Source organism: Etheostoma cragini, chromosome 20, assembly GCF_013103735.1.
Source record: "Etheostoma cragini isolate CJK2018 chromosome 20, CSU_Ecrag_1.0, whole genome shotgun sequence".
Lineage (NCBI taxonomy): Eukaryota > Metazoa > Chordata > Actinopteri > Perciformes > Percidae > Etheostoma > Etheostoma cragini.
The window spans coordinates 6,111,966-6,125,272 of record NC_048426.1 but is presented as its reverse complement, the minus strand read 5'-3'; the positions used below and the strand labels follow the sequence as shown (position 1 = coordinate 6,125,272).

The 13,307-nt window shown below is 41.4% G+C and overlaps 1 protein-coding gene across 5 annotated transcripts in view; it reads left to right on the top strand.

The window, feature by feature from the left end:
* Positions 1-11,727: 11,727 nt before the first annotated feature.
* trim9 (tripartite motif containing 9) overlaps positions 11,728-13,307 on the top strand; it is a 39,116-nt gene continuing 37,536 nt past the window's right edge. For 4 of the 5 annotated variants that reach the window (XR_004654756.1, XR_004654757.1, XM_034857587.1 and 1 more), the window contains exon 1: positions 11,872-12,705. Coding sequence is in view for 3 of the 5 variants with exons in the window: in XM_034857587.1 (XP_034713478.1) it covers positions 11,872-12,705 (834 nt within the window). In the remaining 2 variants the exon portion in view is untranslated. Of the gene's footprint in view, positions 12,706-13,307 lie in introns of all 5 variants that reach the window. The other variant, XM_034857586.1, reaches the window with a different exon arrangement.

Genomic DNA, 13,307 nt, shown 5'->3' with positions numbered 1-13,307 from the left:
TCTGTAGAGCTAAACATATGTTGGGTTATTTACATTGTGTGTAATTTCATTTGTCTACTCCAAATAACAAAAAAAAATAATTTCACCAATACAACATTTGTTTGTTTGGGGATGATTGTTTTTGAGAAACAGTCCAGCCGAAGTGCCTACTTTGATGCTTCTCTTCTAATTTTCAACAATTTCTCAGCCTTGGAGTCTTAATATTATTCCCCCAACATAAGAAACATACACTGTGTTGGTTTATTATTTCTATTCTTTGCTTTATACTGCCTATCTCCCTGCAACCTACACTTCACCCGTATTCAGTACAACAAAAAGCAAGCAATGATTGAGCCAAAGCCAGCATGAAAGGCAACATGAAGCGGCCGCACTCATTTTTCTCTTTTCTCCCTTTGCTGCAATCTGCTGCAATCTTAGTTCTCATCACAGACACACAAACCTTATCTTTAAGAGATTTTAAAATCAACTTAAAACCATGATGAACTGGGATGTCAAGGTAGCTTTTGCCAAATTACTGTGCTTTTTGATTCTGAAGTGCAATGTACGTATATTAATAAACATAAAATAACAATAAAATAACAATTACAATCAAATGCGTTTAAATATAGGTATGTGAATGACATTAGTTTTCTTCCATTGAAAATAAACCACCATGCACAGCCATTAGACGTATATGCTTGTTCTTTCTTGTGTCTCCTTGCAGTACTGTGTGAGGCTTCTAACATGAGTTCAGGGGGAACCACTGTCCGATGACATTTTAAAGCCTTCAGTGGTGGTCTGTAGTTTGAAGTGCATTAACAGAGAGGGTTTCCAGCTGCCTTTGACCCATTTAAGCTTCTATTTTTGTACACTTTACCTCTCAAAAGGCCAGGCATAGCACCTTGTGTTTAAAAGGTAAACTTGACCTGTGTAGCTCAGTGGGCCCTATCTTGCAGCCTTTAAGACAGACGCAGTTGTTTATTTCCTGTCCAGCACCCACGTCGCTTCAATAACAAATGCACCTGTTCCCATCTCTGCACCCATGGTCCTACAGGGAGGTGTGTTCAGGTGAATTGTTGCCACAGCACAAGATTGCGCCATTGACCAAAACAAAAAAAACTGGTCTAAAGGCAATAGCGCAACATTTCATTGAATTTTAACGCAGCAGCACACACACATGCAAAAGATTGAAAATAAAAATATTACTGTCCAAATCCGCCATCATAATATCAACCCTCCAAGGTAAAAACACACCTGGCTTTTAAAGGGAACGGGAGATGACCGCTGATTGGTTGATTGCATGTTACGCCCAAAACACACCTATAAATTAATGAAGACACTGAGTACAACCCTTTTGAACCGTCAAAGCCAGCATACTGTGGATTTGGACATGCCATGAACACACCTGCGCCATGCGCTTAATGCCGTGCACTTAAATAGTTACAATAGAGCCCAGTGTGTTAAAGGAAGTATTTGTCTATCTTGGTCATGCTCCCAGTATTGTTTAGATTCTATTTCTTGGCAGCAGATCTGGAAAAGCAGCTTACGTCAGTAGCAGGCAATATTGGTAATGAATGAATAAAATGGAACTAAATGTAAAGCTAAATATGTCAAACACATCTTTATGCACTCCAAGAGGTTTTTATGTGGTCATTTACGTAAACCAAATGAGTTTTGCTTCCCACAAGAAATACTGCTTTCCAAAAGAAAAGACAAATTCAACTATACAATCATGAACCTTCACCTAATTCATTCAGCAAGGCGAATGCCCAGAACGGACTTTCTAATGGGCTTTTGGAGCTGGTGGTCTTCACCGAGCCTCTCATTGCTCCCCGGGGGGGCTGCTGCTGCAGGTGGGGGAGGCCTAAGTAAGCAAACGAGTGGATCAATGGTCGCCAAGCCAACGTCCCTGTCCTCATAGTGCCTGTGGGAGGTCAACTCTCAATGGTAGAAAGCAGAGGTTGACCATGAGACCAGGGTGTGTTTGGCTTTGAAAGAAAAGATGGATGGAAGATGGGGCATACAAAGAAACAAGGAAAAAGGAGGATGAGTGAGCAAATAAATGAATCTACACTATGTTAGGAGCATGATATTGTGGACAATTTGTAATTGTTTTCTATTTTCAATAAAATGATGACTGTACGAATTTGGGTCTCCAGACAAATAGTCAGAACATTCAGATGCTAACGATGACAGCTTTACCTGTCCTGAAAAACATGCAGTAATTGTTTGTGGTAATTGCTTTTGTTCCTCCTATAAATAAATAAACTTTGGCTCCAGTCGGCCTCAACAACCTTTTTTCAGGTTGATTTTGGGGCAACGTGTCCAGCACAGCGATATTGTTTGGAGCCATGCATTTGTAGCAGTAATTCATCTAGGATCTGTGGAAAACATCTAGATTTTTCAAGCCCTAAATCAATAAATCCCACTCCTGTCGCAAAGTTTCCACCTCAGCGAAAAAATACCAGAATTTTCCTTTTAAAAGTACACATCCAGCAACACAGATTGTAATGTATTACAGCACAATTTTGACTTTTTATTACGTTATGTGTTCCATACACTTTTTTTTCTGAAACAGTAAAGCGACTTCCCCCATCACTCTGAGACTTGAAATATTTCAATTTTATGAGTTCTAATCCCTAAGGTGTGTGGAGACAAAGGAGAGTGATATTTCACCAACTGCTGTAAATGACTTTTCATATTTGATAAAAGTGTTTAATGGGTTTAAGTCTTTGCGCTTCGGGCTGTAGCATGAGGGCTGTTCTTCCGTTTTTCACAACTCCCAATGGACTTCTCATGCTTTATGTGCACTGATGGATATCGCCATCAAACTTTCATTAGACCAGAATTTCCTTTCTTTTTTAAAACACAGTCTGTAAAAGCAGCCTACAGCGTCTCCTCTAGTTACCCGGTGTGTTTCTCCTCATGGAGAATAAACTCTTGCATTGGCTGTAACATAATACAGTCGTGTTTCTTCGTATTCTTGTGCTCCATTTTTCAGCACCGGTTCAGTTTTTGCTAAATTGGAGGTAAACAGAGGAGTCCTTGGGCAGGTAACAAAGCCTGTAGTAACAAGAGCTGACTCCATTAGTGGGGGAGTCCCTGTTGGATGCTGGGTGGGGGTTGGGAGAGGGACTGAATGTATGGATAAAGGCTTGTGTGAAGCACATTGCAAACGGAAAAGAGGGAAACAATAAGTTATCCATTTGGGAATCCATTTGTACATTGCCCAACACTGAAACTGAGTTTAACACGCCACAGTGAAGCCTTGTTAAACTATATTATTCAAACAAGTAATGCCCAAAGACCCATTGATTACAGCGCAGCTCAATTTCAAACTACATGTCACATAAGTTGTATGCTTTAGCCCACAGAAGTTTAGAAACACACACACATTTGCCTGATTGCATGTTTAGAGACTGAAAATAATCAATATTCTACACTTTGTGGTCAACACTCAGATTTCTTTGGGTTAGAAGACAGCCCTGTCTTATGGCAGTTATTGAAATGGTGACATTATTGAATCTGTTGATTTGTGTACAGGGATATGATTTTCTCATTTTGTTCGTGGTGGTGAGGACAAATTTTAAACTAATCTATCTTTTGTGAGAACAATTTTTTTGTGAAAACGGCACAATTACGGTAGTGAGTACTTTCACCCCGGAAGAGGGAACCGTCCCGTTGTTGCGGTGCGTCCCATGTGTGGTGGTCCGTCCACTTATTGCTGCCGGAGTGTGGCGTTTCATTTCCCCGTCCTTGCGTCCCCCAGCGACCGGGCGGCCATTGTTCTCACCATCTACCACGTGTGGCTTTCCATTTCCCTGTTGTTATGTCCCCCAGAACAGTCCAGTGTCATGCCGTTGTTGCGTCCCACCAGAAACCGTGGATCGTGTCCCGGTGGCCTTTGTTCATTTTGTGGTGACCTCCACAGAATAAACATGAAAATTGTATCCCTGGTGAAGAATCAAAAGATCCAAACAACGTGACCATTTCACGAAGTGCCATGAGACCGGGTTGCAGGAGAAGATTAGGCATGTCCCCGTGCAACAGGAGGGCTAGGTTTTAGTAGCAAATCCCCATCCTACTAAAAAATCATTAGGCTATTAATTGCCACACAGATTCCCTGCAGAGCCTGCACGGTTTCAATTGGAGACAGGAAAAGTGATGCTGCACGTGGAGGCCTTTTTCTGATCACATGTCTCTTTATTCAGCCCACACATCCAGTACAGTGACAGTTGCACTCTTGTTAATGTTGCTCTCCATTAGCAATGCAGCATTGCATTGTCGCTTGCTTGTTTTGTGGAAATTCACAATCCCTCTGACCCTGGCCCCTCTCATAGAAAGGCTGTGTGCAGGGAAAGAAAACACCCAGCACACAGTGGAGCACTTAAATGCATTTCAGTTGCAGTTTCTCAGCTGCTTTGGCCGTCGTATCTTTACTGACAGAATGGCACTGGGAGGCAACGCGCCAATCCAAGTCAGTGGCTAAGAAACACATCCTTATGGCATTCCTCTTGTTCTGATTCCCTGCACAGAACTGCAATATTTAAACTCAGCATGCAAGAAGATAAACACAATTTTCCTCTCACTGGATCAATCACTCCCTGATGTCAGTAATGTCTTGACATTAAGCAATGCAAATTTGTTTTGTGCAATCTCCACAAGAACAAATGTGAATCTATAGTGTATGACCCATGACTTTTTGTTTTCTATTTCTTTCCATCAGAGCAGTTAAGAGAAAAGGTTGAAGACTTGTGATCAAAAGGAAGAATCTACAAACAGTAAATGACACTCCACTGATGTTTGCCAACTTTTCTTAACTAATACACACAACAAGCTGTGGAATGTTTCTGTCATATATGTGATATTCTTCTTGAAGTAAGGTCAGACCGTTGGCCTAATGTACAACGCCCACGTGACCTGTGTGACTTTGAATTTTTCCTTTATTTGTGTTTTATATTCACTCTCCTTGCTTTCCTACTTTGTCTTCAGGATAAATATCAATCTTGAAACCAAAATTACACTTTAATAACCACAGGAAGAAAAAAAAAACATCTCAAAGTTGTGTTTGCTCTCATTAATTCTGCAGCATATTGAGTTTAGAAATAATCAGAAACACAAGGCACCATTCCTAGTTTTTTCCTGAAGGCTCAATTTACAAATATTGCATCAGGAAAATTCATTTTTCAGATGACTGTGAAGGGCACAGATGGTGTTGAATCCATAAACATGAGATCATTTGAGGGTGTCGAAGATGCTGCTTTTGCCCTGAGATGTCAGGACGTCAGAAGAGTGACTTTGGGCTTTTGTCAGCCACTTTGCCCGTTCTGCTACGGAGAACCGTAATAGCAGATGGGGATCATGTGAGAACTGTTGCATAAGGAAAGGTTACTGGAAGTGAGTGTGCAATTAAGTTTAGGCAGCACTTTAATAAGTTTGATTTAGTACATTCTGAAGGTTAGACAAAGCCATGAACTTTGTCAGCTCCAAATGCACTGCATACATATCCCAACATCCCTGGGGATCATGTCCATATTGAACAATTGTGCACATGTGATTTACGTCAAATGCCAACATTTAGTGCCAAACTAAGGAACTAGTCTGCCCTATACGTACAGAGGAAAAAAAAGAAAGTTGTGCATGTGGGGGTGGTGGATTGTGGGTACAGTAGCAAGTCTGACGTGTAGGAGACCACAAAACTGCAACTACCATTTGTGTTTTTCTTATCTGTAACCATGATTTTTCTGAAATCTTACAGTAAGTGTTTTAGTTTGCTAAGCCAAATCTCAATCTTATTTCATTTGGAGACTGCCCTCCTAAGAAGAATGACAGCATCAGTCATTTCAACAAGTGCCTCAAAAGGAAAATGTTTATGTCCAAGTGACAAAGACCATCATTGGTCACAATTAATACGATAGCGTATAAATGGCACACGCCTTTTAAGGACATTTTGTGTGTCACGTCAACGCAATTTAAGATTTTCTTGAGTCATTTGACGCTCTGTTCTAATTACCAACATGTCAGTGTTAAACAGGTGGATAATCAAAACTACTTGGGCCACAAAACAACTTTGTGTGTTAAAAAGAGTTGGTTACGTAAAAGAAGTTACGCACGTAAGTTTAGTAGTCAACGCAGATGAGTCATGCCAACTTTTGGTTATACACTGGACACAAACAGCTCCTTCCTTTTCTTTTTAAAAGTCCAGTGTTTGTTTGACCCCGTTCTTCTCCCTATGCATTACTTTTCCTACATCACGACATGAGTCAGTAGAGATTAAATGGTGTGAAATGACATGTGAAAAATGTGAGAAGAAAGGCAGGTGAAGTTGGTAAAGTGAGAAAAAGTCTAAGCAGGGATGGGTCAACAAAACACTGGACTTCACAAGACAGTGCTGTTTGTTTCCTGTTTCTAACCAACAGTCAACGCTGGTTTTATAAAAATCCTTTAACACAGTCGTTCCCAAACCTTAATCATGCGTTTCTTATTGTTACCATGAAGACAAATGTCCCCTATCCTTAACAAAGTTGTTTTTGTGCCAAAACCTAACCACACCATATCACAGTGTTGACACACCATAAAACGGAATATTCAGTGGTTTTGTAACGGCTTTGGAAAGCACAGACAAATTAGGTCACCTTAATAATAGGGGCATCAGATGAAAAAACACTAACACTTACAATATGTTGTTCTAGAGGACATGAACAAACAAGAGAATTTGTTGTTGGATTTGGAGGACTTGTTCATTTGCAATAAACCACAATCTTTACCTATTCTGTAGTTGCCATGCTCAGATATTGCAGAAAATGAGAACAACATTGGACATAAAAATCTTTTTTGCAAAACTACAAATATTACCAGGATAATACTGACAGTTCTCATTTACTACAACTGGAAAATAAAGCAATTTTGAATCTTCTTTATCTTTAACTCAAAACAAAAGAAACGCCAAAGCTTGTCAATGGAGTATGTTTCTTTCACTGTTGTTTTGGACTCATTATAACCATAAATTCTCTAAACTTACAGTAGCATTATCCTCTAAAGAGTCATAAAAACACATATCTTAAGTCAGAGCTCAGTAACGAAAACTCTTCGTATTCATTACTTGACAATACCACCACGGCGTCCCCCTAGAGATTCTCATATAGCTTGCCTGTAAAGCTCCTGCAGTCTGTGTACTTCTTTGCACAGCCTGTTTGATGGCTCTGCCGAGTGAGAGTGTGTTGATAAAGTTAACAGACTCAGTGCAACACACAAAAGAGACTTCATCCCTCATCGATGGAGGGGGATACTACAAATGCTTACGTGAGCTCTGGTTAGGACAAATTAACTGTGGGTTAAAAACTGCTTTAACTAACAATGGGGCATTTTTTCTCTAGTGTGCAAGAGATCCAGGTATTGAAGGGGTTGTGATGCATTTAGGAGCTTTTTAAGAAGTCTTTATTGGCTACAACTGTCACTTTAGCTGGCAAAATCAATGGTGACTGGTTGGAAATGTTATGGAAGGTTGGTGGATGGCAGACCCAAAATGCAGAGGCAGAAACTGAAGGTAGTCCTGATGATTTAATGAATCCAGAAATGCACAAAAAACAAGAAGAGTCCTGGAAACAGGCAGGAAAAACAGGGAACCCAACATAAAGTCCAAGTAAAATCAGAAAAACACAGGAACACTGACAAACCAGTAACAGCAGTAACACTACAATGATCTGACAACAGACGAGGGGAACACCAAGACTGAATACAGAGGGTAACGAGGTAACAAGAGGCAGGTGACAAGGGTCGGAAACAGGTGGAAGACATCAGGTAACCATAGGAAGTAAAACACAGACAAGGCAGCACAGAAAACCAGACTATCAAAATAAAACAGGAAACAGAACATACAGACACTCACAAGAGACCATAAGACAGAAACCACAACTAGACAAGATAAGGGACCAACCAAGGACTAAAACATACAAGAACAATTAAATAACACAATCACAAGGACAAAATATATAACAAAATACCGAACCAAGACGAGAAATTAGAAGCCTGCTTTTGCATAGGCTTACCTCTTACTTTACTTACCTTACACTTACTTACTTACTTACTTACTAATAAGCATTTGTACTCATATATCTGCCAGCAGCATCAAAACTACAAACTGTAAACAACATTATGTGACAGGCTTAGCAGCAGTTATGTTCTTGGCTGTATAAAAAACAGTCCTTAAAGTTATATTCCGATAACGTGGCAAAAATGTCACTTTTCATTGAATTCGATTTTGTGTGTTTGCTGACATCCTGTTGTGATTAACAAGTCAGTTAATCAGCAGCTTTGCTTATTCATTTATTTTTTACATCTGTCCTCCTCACGATGCCTCCTCTCTGCTCGTACACAAAAGGTCACCAAAAAAAACCACTTAATCACAGACATTAGGAGCATTCTGGTATGTGATCACTGAAAAATCCAAAGAAATCTGCGAAGATTGTCTCTCAGAGCCGCATGGTGTGTCTGTCCTAGCCCCAGGAGAGACCTGGCACTGACACAGAGAGATTAAAAGATGAAATAGACATCCAGCAGAATTGGCCACTTTTCCACTCGAAGGCGACAAACAGGAAAGAGGCAGTGTGGTCCCAAACTGAGAAGAGGAGATTACACAGAAAACAATGTCATCATGGCGGAGGCATCAGCAAGCACACATCCAAAAATAGCTGATGGTCTTGTTACAAAAAAATTGGTTCAGATCCATGTTGTATTTGGTTAAATCCGGCGAAATATTTACATGGATAAACTTGCCATTTGTTGTTTATTTTCCCAAATTATAAGATAATTATGAGCAATATTATCAGCACAAAAGGCTAAAGGATAGAAATTAAATGCCTTTTGTTTTAATAGTGTTACGAACTAGAAAACCAGGAGCACAGTTTAAGTTTATAGATGAGTATTATATTTAATGACAGACCAAATATGTACTGTATGTTTACATGACAATCATTCTATGACGATGCATAAACTCATTGGCATGTTATTTTGTTTAGGTACATTTGCTTTGAATCAACATTATTACAGATCTTAATGAGATTTCCCCTTTCCATGTTGATATGTTAATCAGACAGCCTACCATCTGATGCATTGGACACATTGCTTTCATCAGAGAAAGACGTCTATATTAATGCTCCGCTCGTTCTCAAACTGCTTCACAAAATATGCAAATGTAATCACAGTGGCCTCACGTTGCCCTTGGTGGGTCTGAGAAAGCGCTCCGTAAAATGGGATTATTTAATTTCTTTTCTTATCAACAGTTTCGCCGAAGACTGAAACTATGGTGCTCACGTTGCCATGGACGTCTCAGAGATGTATTTGGAGAGGCTCTGGATACTGAAAGAAAAAAGTCTTTTGAGTGCTGCTGCTTCTTATCTCACAAGGTGTCACTTTCCATGTTTTCAATCCCCTCCAGGAATGATCTTTGCTCCCTCAGCAGCTGAGAGGAGAAGCTTTTCAAACAACAAACAACCCAAATCCTGCAAGTTTATACTGTGCAGCCGCTATGCAAAGCCTCAGACTTCTATTATGCAGATCCTGGCTTAAGGAATCTTCAGATAGTCTGTCCTGTTTCTATCAGTCAAATCAGACACAATACAATGTTCCACTACCTTTCAGAGGGAAATGTTGTACTTTTTACACCACAACATTAATTTAACAGCCATATAATGTTGAAATCCTTAATCAGTTAATCATTTAGTTTGTTGACATAAGATTAATAACAATTTTGAAAAATAAATACAGTAAATCAGCAGGTCATTTATTAAAAAAGGAATGTCGGACATTCGCTGCTCAAGTTTCTCAAACATTAGAATTTGCCGCTGATTTTGTTTTTCTTTGTTAGTTTTCTTTTATATCGTATTCAATATGTTTTTTTATTCAATTCACTTCAATTCAATTTTATTTATGTAGCGCTAAATCACAACAACAGTGGTCTCTTTGCGCTTTCCATAAAGTGCAGGTCTAGACAGTACTCTGGGATGTTATTTACAGAAACCCAACAGTTCCCACCAAGAACAAGCACTATGCAACAGAGGCAAGGAAAAACTTCCTTTTAAGACGCAGAAACCTCGAGCAGAACCCTGGCTCATGGTGGGGGGGCATCTGCCTCGACCGGTTGGGGTTGAGAGAGAGAGAGAGAGAGAGCGAGAGAGAGAGACATGGAGAATTGTAGAAGAGGGTGTCGAGCAGAAACATGGAGGCAGCAGGTGACTCTAACCACAGATCCTGATCCAGAAACACCTGCAGGAAGCGCCAGGAGGAGAGAGGAGAGGGCAAGACTCTGGGGGCGAGAGAGCACAAGACTGGGAAGGGAAGAAGTCGAGTTAGTAACATGCATTAATGGAATGAAGTTGCATGCAGATGGAGAGAAGGAGGAAGAGAGAGGTGCTCAGTGCATCATGGGAGGTTCCCCCAGCAGTCTAGGCCTATAGCGGCGTAACTGAGGGATGGTTCAGGACTCTCCTGAGCCAGCCCTAACTATAAGCTTTATCAAATAGGAAAGTCTTAAGCCCACTCTTAGATGTGGAGACGGTGTCCGCCTCCTGAACCCAAACTGAACCTGGTTCCACAGGAGAGCAGCCTTAATGGATAAGATAAGATAAACTCTATTGTCCCCTAGGAAATTTGCATGGGACACGAAGCACTGACAACAGCTGAATACAAACACATGCATTAATTATCAATCATACAGTGTGTTACAGACAGTACAGTACAAGACAACAAGGTACTTTAGGACTTTGATGTATAAGATTTGAAGATGTGTTGCTGGGTTTTAAGCTTGCGGTTGGCATTTTTCATAATCTTTTGACATTTTACAGACAAACCAATCGATTGACCAATGCTGTTAAATGCTGTTAGTTGCGGCTCTACACTATTACAAGTTACTTTGCTGATTAAGACATTATGAAAGGTGTTGAACCTGTAAAATATAAAATGAACTGCCATTTGAATGCATGCAAAAGGCTGCTTAGTAGGGTGCATGATTCAGAAAATGTCACGATTCGATTCAACATCGATTTCTAGGCTCAAGATTCGATTCAAAATCGATTTTCGATTCAAAAATGATTCCCAATTTTTTTTTTTACGATTCACAGTATGTAAATGCAGTTACTTTTCGGTAGGGCTTGAATCGATTCATGAATGTGTATCATTAAATATAGCCTGATATATAATCATATAACAATCTGAAATCATGAGTACAAGTACTTTTCCCACTTAATAATACAGTACTTTTGTGTAAGTAACAGTTTGAATGCAGGACCATTAGGCTAATTGAATATGTTGACATTGTTGTCCTGCTGCTCTTTAATAGACTCATCGAGTTAAGAGAGCATCTTCTAAAACAATACACAGCATTGTCTTTGGTTTGGTACCACATACATGGTCTATTATATCTGCATGACGATCACATGGTAATTTATTGTTCTGTATTGAAAGGATAGCCTCTCACTGTTTTCCTTATAATCCCCTTAACAATTAGGTTTGAAGCCTACATGTTCAGTATTGTCTGAGACACTAGGTTGGTATCTGTTGTTATATCTCGCAGTAAAGCTCATTAGCGGAGCCTCTCCACACTGACAGTAGATTTATCCAATGGTTGTTTAGAATCCACCGGCTGTCCAATGGTAACCCAGTCTGAGCTGATGCTGGTTGCTTATTGGTGAAGAGTGTGTCCTGTCGGTTTGCCTGCCTCCTCGGTGCTGATGCCTTTCCTCTGTTCAAGGTTGCGCTTTCAGTAGTAGGCTGTTACCAGTAGGACGCGACTGGAGCTCCGTTTACGCAAAAACAGGGCAGCTGAGACTCTGTTGTTAACTTCTCCTGTTTGTGTTCACACGGCCCCGAGGAATCTCTCACCCCACAGAAGCAGCCATGGATGAAATGGACGAAGAGTTAAAATGCCCTGTTTGTGGCTCTTTTTTCCGGGAGCCCATCATACTGCCGTGCTCCCACAACATTTGCCTGGCGTGTGCTCGGAATATTCTTGTGCAGACCCCGGACGCTGAGTCCCCACAGAGCAGCCGAGCCTCCGGATCCGGCGTCTCTGACTATGATTACCTGGATTTAGATAAAATGAGTTTGTACAGTGAGGCGGACAGTGGATACGGTTCCTATGGGGGCTTCATCAGCACTCCGACCACCCCTTGCCAAAAATCACCAAACGGGGTTCGGGTTTTTCCCCCGTCTGTCCCCCAGCCTCCTCCGCAGCACCTGCTACCGCAGCCCAGCTCTTTACCCCCGATCCCACGCAACTCCTGCATCACTTGCCCGCAGTGTCACCGCAGCCTAATCCTGGATGAGCGGGGGCTCCGCGGATTCCCCAAGAACCGGGTGCTGGAGGGGGTTGTGGACAGGTATCAGCAGAGCAAAGCGGCCGCTCTCAAGTGCCAGCTCTGCGAAAAGAGTCCGAAGGAGGCCACCGTGATGTGCGAGCAGTGCGACGTCTTCTACTGCGACCCTTGCCGCCTCCGGTGCCATCCTCCCCGCGGTCCCCTCGCCAAGCATCGCCTGGTGCCGCCAGCGCAGGGGCGGATAAGTCGCCGCACGAGTCCGCGCAAAATCTCCACTTGCACAGAGCACGAACTGGAGAATCTAAGCATGTACTGTGTACAGTGTAAGATGCCCGTTTGTTATCAGTGTTTGGAAGAAGGCAAACACGGCACACATGAAGTAAAAGCTTTGGGCGCAATGTGGAAACTGCACAAGGTACGTGCGTAAAGAGAATATGAAGCTGCAAAATCTGTATTTTCTGTTTACAAGTGCGTCTTTTCTGTGTAGGCTATGTGTGTTTATTCACAATGATTCATCATCCTCTGAGCTGAGCAACAAGTCTGCCTCGGGAATCATCTGCGCTATCTTGTCAGTTCCGCTTAGCATCCAGTAGATATACAGAGCTGTGGGAATTTATTCTGTCACATTGGATTTAAATGAATGTTTAACAATGCACAATGTAAGAAGTGGATGAATTTACCTCCCCGACACACCTCCAGATCACATTTCAGCCAGCTTCATGAAATGCGCACGTCTCCAAACTGAGAACTCTGCTGTCTTTAGTGCGCAAAGCTGTCAGGACACAGCTTTATTTGAAATTCTGTTCACGATTGGAAAACCAGGAGCTGGCCTCCTTTATCAACAGGAAACAGCTTCTATTACATCTTCTATTATTTCTTCTCCTTAATGAGGAACTCAAGTTACACAGTGATTCTGGCATGATTTCAGCTCTTGGCCATTTGTCTCCCGAGCTTCCATAGGAGATTCCTACACTCTCTCTCTCTCTCTCTCTCTCTCTCTCTCTCTCTCTCTCTCTC